General features: G+C 43.8%; 1 protein-coding gene and 1 pseudogene across 8 annotated transcripts; one reads left to right on the top strand and one right to left on the bottom strand.

The window, feature by feature from the left end:
* Positions 1-204: 204 nt before the first annotated feature.
* On the bottom strand, positions 205-2,600 carry LOC136463322 (vacuolar protein sorting-associated protein 32 homolog 1-like). Of its 8 annotated transcripts, none has more exons than XR_010760984.1 (5): positions 2,189-2,600; positions 1,868-1,991; positions 1,696-1,805; positions 944-1,113; positions 205-532 (listed from the first exon to the last, which is right to left on the bottom strand). XR_010760984.1 is itself a non-coding variant. In XM_066462326.1 (5 exons), the coding sequence occupies exons 2-4, from the start codon at positions 1,929-1,931 to the stop codon at positions 1,047-1,049; spliced, it is 225 nt and encodes a 74-aa protein (XP_066318423.1). In that variant the 5' UTR covers positions 1,932-1,991; positions 2,189-2,600; the 3' UTR covers positions 205-532; positions 944-1,046. The 8 variants fall into 8 exon arrangements, 1 of the variants encoding a protein (XP_066318423.1); XR_010760985.1 differs by having other exon boundaries at positions 1,696-1,790; XR_010760986.1 differs by having other exon boundaries at positions 1,696-1,754.
* A 3,026-nt stretch (positions 2,601-5,626) lies between these two features.
* LOC136463321 (fasciclin-like arabinogalactan protein 3) lies at positions 5,627-6,676 on the top strand (annotated as a pseudogene).
* Positions 6,677-7,093: the final 417 nt, after the last annotated feature.

The raw sequence follows: 7,093 nt of genomic DNA, 5'->3' as shown, positions 1-7,093 counted from the left end.
TTAGCGTCAGATAGTACTTTTAGCGACAGACAGTTGCCCTAAATATTTATAGCGACAGATAGTCAGTTGCTACTTTTTAGTGACAGATGCTCTGTTACCCCGCATAAACCGACAGATCATCCAATAATCTATGTATTTATAGCGATAGACTGTTTAACAGGACAATATAAACATACAAAAAATATATATAATTTTTAGCACATATGAAACCGATATTGAAGCTTAATATATTGTCACATGTCACATGTCACATGGAGGATTAATACATATAACATCCAATTTGTCTTGTACACCATATTTTTGTGTACATCACATCCAGCAAAGTCAAGCACCAAAAGAATTACATGAATGGACATCTTAGCAAGCAATACTAGTACTTTGTGTTTCACAATCATAAGGTTTGTGCACACAATCATTTCTAGGAACTCAAAAACCAAAAGAAATGACTTGCCAAAACTAGAGCACATCGATCAAGTTATTTGGCGAATCATTTTCCAGAAACTCAAGCCAAAAGGCTAGTGCCCAGCACTTCCTGAAAAATATAACCATGTAATAAGCAAATGTAGACAAGTTACGTAAAACTGATGTACAGGTATATACGAGTTTCTAAGTAAAAACCTATAGTCTTCAGTTGCCAAGTTGTTAATCAGAATTTTGAGAACTGATCACAGTAAGGAATTGTAGCAGCTGCTGATGCTTATTAGAGGGGAATAATACAACATCCTGATACTACTGCTACCAATAGACAGAAAAATAATCTGGCAAGAAAATGTCAAAACTGAAAACTAATTGTGATGAGCAATAGATTAGTGGCTGAACATGGAGTACTTAGTTTCATTTTTGCAGTAGGGAGTCAAGTATGATGCAGCAACTAAACAAGTAGCTAATTTGAGAACGAATTGTAGTTTATTTTGAACTCTGAATAATGAGTACTTCTACTGACCATTAGCCATGCTTGGTTTAGAGTTCAAACTTCAGAGAACAATGGTCCGGCTGGCCCCTGCCTCTGCCTGAGCTGGTGCTTGACTTTGACGTGTCGCTGCCTGCTACAGTGCTTCCGCCTGCTGGAGAAGTTGCTGCTGCTGCTCTGAACAGGGGTGTGTACCCACGTACCTACAGTGGGGATTTGTTAGGGGAACAGACCAATACAAAGCACCTGCTTTGTGAACGAATATTGAGTACTAAAATAGATGTAATTGGATTAAGCAAGAGCAGGGGTGTGTTCTCTGATTATATCAAGATGAGATAACATTATTTTTTATTAAAAAAGCAGCAGTTTACTTAATGCCTAAACTGCATTGATCACACAAATATCTAATACTTGTACCTACTACAGTTGCAACTACATAATCACATAGATCAAACCAAAGATCCTTATCTGTACTGAGTCAGATCAGTTCAAGTTTATTTAGTAAGAGGTAAACATGAGAGGAATATATTTTCTGAGATAGAGCTCACATTTGTTAATAAACTTTGGAGAAAGTAATATGTTTTCTTTATGACAAACACTCAATATGAAGTTCTTTTCAAACACAAACACTCAATATGAAGTTCCAGTCCAATGATTATTATCCAATAGAACTCATAATAAAAATGAGCTGTGCTGCTGCACTAGTTACTGAAACTCCTATTCAGACAAGCACGAGTTGCAACATCTAGCGCTGAGAAATGTTGAATAAATGGTAGCAGCCACACCTGAGCAACATCTAACCTTGCCTTTTGCATTACTTTCATCGCTGCAGCTCCAGTTCTCACTGCATCAACAGTCTCTGTTGTAGCTTTAGCTCCTTCTAACATGAGCATCTCTATAAAAAAATGGGTTATACAGCTAACACACATAATAGACCATGAGTAGGCAGTTCAGCACCAGCGTCTCGCAGAGTCGGCAGCCAACGAGTCCCCTCCCTGTACAGCACCAGCAGCTGGAACATGCTCGTCTTCGTCCTACGGCGACCAGCACATCCCACAGCACCGGCAGTGGCTGCACGTGACTGCATGAGTTAAAATTAGCCTCTGATAATATGCAAATCTTATGCATAGATGGCGATTTAATCCAAATTAACCTGAGATAAGCACAAAAAAAAGGAGATGACTTTTCCAACAGAGAAACCGAAGCCAAAAACTAAGGGTAAATCCCCAATTTCTCTCCAGAAACCCTAATCCTAATGACAAGATTAGAAAATCTCACCAACGAAGGGCTCCGCTCGTCCCGGCGGCCATGAGCTCAGGCCAGCTTGCGCCGCGAGGGCTCGGGACGTCGCACCTCCGCCTTCTTCCGCGCGGCCACGGCATCAGAAAGAGGACCACGCGTGGGGCAGCTGAGGGCACCAGCAGCTGCTGCGCCGCGTGCGCTTGAGGGTAGCGCACTGCGCACGCGCGCTTCAGAGGCCGTTCTTAGAGGCAGCGACGGTGGTGGCGCTGTTCTTGGAGGCGGGTGACGGCCCTGGCGGAGGCGACGGCCCTGGCGGCGGCAACGGCCCTTGCGGCGGGCGATGTCGACAGCCCTGGAAGCAGGAGCCCCGGAGCTTGATGCGGCACGCCGCCACGGTGGCAGAGCAGGGTAGCGTGGAGTCGTGGATGGAAGCGGCTGAGATGGGAACTGGGGAGATTTAGGGTTGGTGCCGACCCTTTATTTGGATGGAAGGATGGCACAACAATTACCGGCTAGTATATGTTACTCCTTTCCTCTCAAAATATCTATCGTTTTCGTTTTTCGAGAAAATAACTTTAACAAAATATATATTAAAAAATATTAATATTTATGTTACATGAATTAGTACCATTGAAAAGATTTTTGAATATAGTTTTTTAATAAATTTATTTAGAGTTATAAATGTTGCACGTATTTTTCTACGAATTAAGTCAAACTTATAGGCACGAAAACCAAAAGCGACATATAATATGGGAAAGGAGTAATTTTGTGTGCACATATGGGTAGTAGAGTCAATTCGCTCTTCCGAAATATTTCGTTGGCACCTGTGGAGGGAATAGTGGCGCGGCACTTTTCAGTTAAAACAAAGGCCGTGGGAAAAACGGCAACAGAGGCGGCCGCGCGTTCGTGCTCAGCTTCCTGTGTTTAACATTTCGTTACCAACAATTGGAACCTTATCAGTTCGAAAAATAATATTTGGAACTTCTAGGTACAAATATAATATAAAAGAAGAACCTTCTCAGTTCGAAAAATAATATTTGGAACTTCTAGGTACAAATATAATATAAAAGAAGACTATATTTAAGATTTGCAACGATGTAAGAAATAAATAATAAAATTCATGCCAATAATGTCGAAATGGTGCTTATAGTTAAAAAATAATACAAAACGGTGGAACTTAATTAATTTATTGAGCTCTTCTTTTATACAATGTTGGATGTTGGAGCTAATTTGATTCCAAATTCTCCATTGGGTTTAACTCAGATGTACGCGTATTTGGTTAAGTTTTATATGAAATTTGAACCATCTTAACGCTCCATATTGGAGCACAGTTTTTAGAGGTTGGATTGGTGCATTATAAGTTTTTCAAACGTTTTTAAACTCAGTTTGCCACGTTTGCCATATTAGAACAAAAGGAAAATAGAATCCAATTTCTTCAAAAACGAGCTAGGATTGTTTTCAACCCCGTAGCTCTCGGGTTCGATTCCCAGTGAGCACACGTTTTTTTCCCTATTTGTTTTATCATTTAAATGCTGGGCCACGCCGACTCTGGGCCACCTCGAGTGAATGGATGCTGGGCCGCCCACTCTGACTAAATCGGACACGCTGTGGACGCTAGGGCCACGCTTTGGGTGTGGGGTCCATTTTTTTAGCGACAGACAGATCAACCGTGTATCTCTTTTAGCGACAGACGGATTAACGGTAAATATGAATATCTATAGCGACAGACAATCAATCAGTAAATGGGGATTTAGCGTCAGATCATCCATCGCCAAATATATTTTTTAGTGTCAGATGTCTGACGGTGAAGCAGTGTTGTGGTGTAGTGGCCGGTGCGCAACCGGTGCAGATAAAAGGTCGCCGATCACCGCCGACATACACCAACGGGGGACAAAATCATCGGTAATGGGGGTTCTGGAGCCGGCGGTGTTTAGCTTTCTATAGTAGTGCAACTTCTGCTGATGAAGTGTCCCAACTCGTGCTGACATGTGGGTCCCACTCTCTTAAGTGGTAAACAACTCATTTCCCACTTACAGCTGCTGATCTGAGATCCACCGGATGGTCCGGTAGAGTTGGCGGACTGTCTGATATATCACTGTCTTTGCCCAATTAATTTTGTCATTGGTTGGCTCGGTATTGTAGGTTGAGTTACCCTATCTTGAGGTGCTCTCTGAGATTGAGTTGGTGTTGATGATGTCAATAGGATATCTCTTAATCCATTCGGGTTTCTCTCCATTGCTTTGGGTATGAGCCTGACCATGGCTATCGGGAGATAATTATGGCTCCTTTTTGGTAGGTTCATGATGGTTGTTCAGCTCAAGGCATCAGGGATCTGTTCGAGGGCTTGGATGATTACTCACTCGGATGGTCGAAAATGACTACCTATATTGTAACGAACTCGAGTTGTTACAAATAACTCTCCCCATTTTTATGTGGCCTGAGGTATAGAAATATTTTTTGTATAGAGATGGATCGAAGGTGGGTGTATGGTCTAGCATTCGCGGACCTGCAGTACTTGTTGTCCTTGTAACCATAACAGTTATAGTATAGATCTTGATGGATTGGTGATGTATGAGAGTCTAGCGTGACCATAGGAAATAAGACGTACCACACAAAAATTATAGCACTGCGAGCTCACCACACAAGCTGACAGTGATTGTATGTATAGCACTGCCAGCTTAAGTACTGAGCCAGTCAACACCGTCGGTTGCAGTCTAGAATCGGCAAAGATCACATGTATATCAATGCTGGCTTAGATGCTGAACTGGCAGTATTGCTCGAATCAACACTACCGATTGGTGTTACTTACAGGCAGTGAAAGGTTGTTATTGCTACCAGTTTTTCTTAACCGACGGTGATAGGACCGGCACATCACTGCCACTTTGGTATTACCGGTTCAAATTGCGGCAATGATAGGGGCTTGAACCGACAATAATGTGCTGGTCTGAGGTAGTGTTAGACCGGTCTCAATAATGGTTTCATTAGAGTTTCATATACATTACGTAAGCTGACATAGTATATATAGTATAAATGAAGAAAGAGAAATTAAAGAGACAATGAAAGTTTCATGGAGATGAAACCGTCTATACTGTTTCGAACACACAGGAGTCTTGGAAACTGGTTGATAAAATCCCCACTAACAGATTGGTTTGTGGTTTCGAAGAGGAGAAATGACTAATTTATTATCTATCTTTTTTTCTTTCTATAAACAATTCTCTATAGCTGGTGTTGCTCGCTTTCAGAAAGAAAGACCCAAGAACATACACCACAAAAATTTACACAATTTATGTTTTTTCTTTGCACCACCAAATGCGCATGCCCAGCCCAAAAATGGGTAGCAGCCCGACGGCGTCCATGGCGCTTATACAGGAGGAGAAAGAGAATGCTTGGAGGAGATGACCCCTTGCCCAAATATAGCAACCCTCCCGGCTTTTATAGCCAAGCTCAGTCATGCATTGATCGATTTCGTAAGTCTCCGGTCATCCCTGCAAACCACGATGGCTCCCAAGATCCTAGTGATCCTTCTCCTCCTCGTCGCGGCCTCGCCCGCGGCTCTGGCTGCCTTCGACGTGATCCAGATGCTGGCCGACAAGCCCAGGTACTGCCACGTTCTCGAAGCTCCTGCAGCAAACCAAGGTTGCGGGAGAGGCGAACCAGCTCCGGGCGTCGACGCTGCTGGTCGTCCCCGACAAATTGGTCAAGTCCCTGGCGTCGCTGCCCGATGATAAGCTAGGGCCGGCGGTCGCGAACCATGTCCTTCTCAGTTACTTCGACCCCATCAAGCTGGACGAGATGAAGACGCGCACTGCCATCCTCCCCACGCTGCTCTCCAACACCGACAAGAAACTCGGCGTCCTCAACTACTCCAGGGCCGACGACGGGCAGATGTACTTTGGCGCGCCCGGCGCCTCCTGCGTGGCCAAGCTCGTCAAGGTCGTCGCAGCGCGCCCTTACTCCGTGTCCATCATGGAGGTCAGCGAGCCCATTTTGCCGGCCGGGTTCATGACCTCCACAGTCGCGGCGCCCAGGCGCCGCGGCAAGGGTGGTAAGGGCACGATCAAGCCGTCAGCGGCGGGGCTTGAGGATTCCAAGATGGTCGTCCGCAAGCCCGGTGAAGGAGTGTCGGGTAAAGTGTCGTCTAAGGATACCGGGTCCAAGTCAGCTGCTCCACGCCCCGCACCTTATTAGTCGCGTGTCGGCTGCTGCCGGCCGGCCTGCCGTCGTGTCTGCGCGCACGCGTTGTTGAACTGGTGACAGAATGGCATCGTCAATGGAGATTGCCATGCTCCAGAGTTCTACCACCTGGTAGCACCGTGGCATGATGGCCCGTTCATATTTTCTTGCTTGCTTGTACTTTCCAGTTCCATGTGGGAGAGATTTTACAGCACCTATTTACTCCCAGCAAAAGGTGGGAGACTGGGAGTATAAATCAGTTCATTTCCATGGTTTATATAGTCAGTTATAATGATTTGCAGTGGTATATTAATATGTACTCCTCTTTTTCCTCGTATAATATAAACAAAGTTTGACATGTCTACCTGCCATTCACCCTTCCATCACAATTATTAGGACTGTGAGGATTAATTTATGTTTTCTATATGCTTCCATGATGTTGGCCATATGCCTATCTGATAAGGCCAGCGGAAGCCGGCAGAATTAATGCAACAATTCATTGCTTGTTAGTATCAATTTCAAATATTTCAACATTCATATGTTATGGCCCCGTTCGGCACAGGTAAGCTTCACCAGTGAAGCTAGTTTTTTTTTTTGAAAACAGCTTCACAAGCAGGTTTTTTTTGAAAGTTAAGCTGTTTTGAAAAAAGTGTTTAGAAAAACAGCTTCATTTGATGAACCAAATGAAAGAAATGCCTAAAATGCTCTTTGTTTTTCTTTTCTTTTATTTTCTTTTCTTATCTCCTCACGGATCTTTTCTTTGCTTGT

Source organism: Miscanthus floridulus, chromosome 7 (genome assembly GCF_019320115.1).
Source record: "Miscanthus floridulus cultivar M001 chromosome 7, ASM1932011v1, whole genome shotgun sequence".
Classification (NCBI taxonomy): Eukaryota; Viridiplantae; Streptophyta; class Magnoliopsida; order Poales; family Poaceae; genus Miscanthus; species Miscanthus floridulus.
This window is presented reverse-complemented; position numbering and strand designations above follow the sequence as displayed.

Excerpts from the sequence above, each read along its gene's own strand:
- LOC136463322 (XM_066462326.1), bottom strand. The coding sequence starts at position 1,931 with ATGTTCCAGCTGCTGGTGCTGTACAGGGAGGGGACTCGTTGGCTGCCG. Across the intron at positions 1,806-1,867 it reads GCCGACTCTGCGAGACGCTG|AGATGCTCATGTTAGAAGGA; the intron begins GTGCTGAACTGC and ends ATTTTTTTATAG. Across the intron at positions 1,114-1,711 it reads AAAGTAATGCAAAAGGCAAG|GTACGTGGGTACACACCCCT; the intron begins GTTAGATGTTGC and ends TCCCCACTGTAG.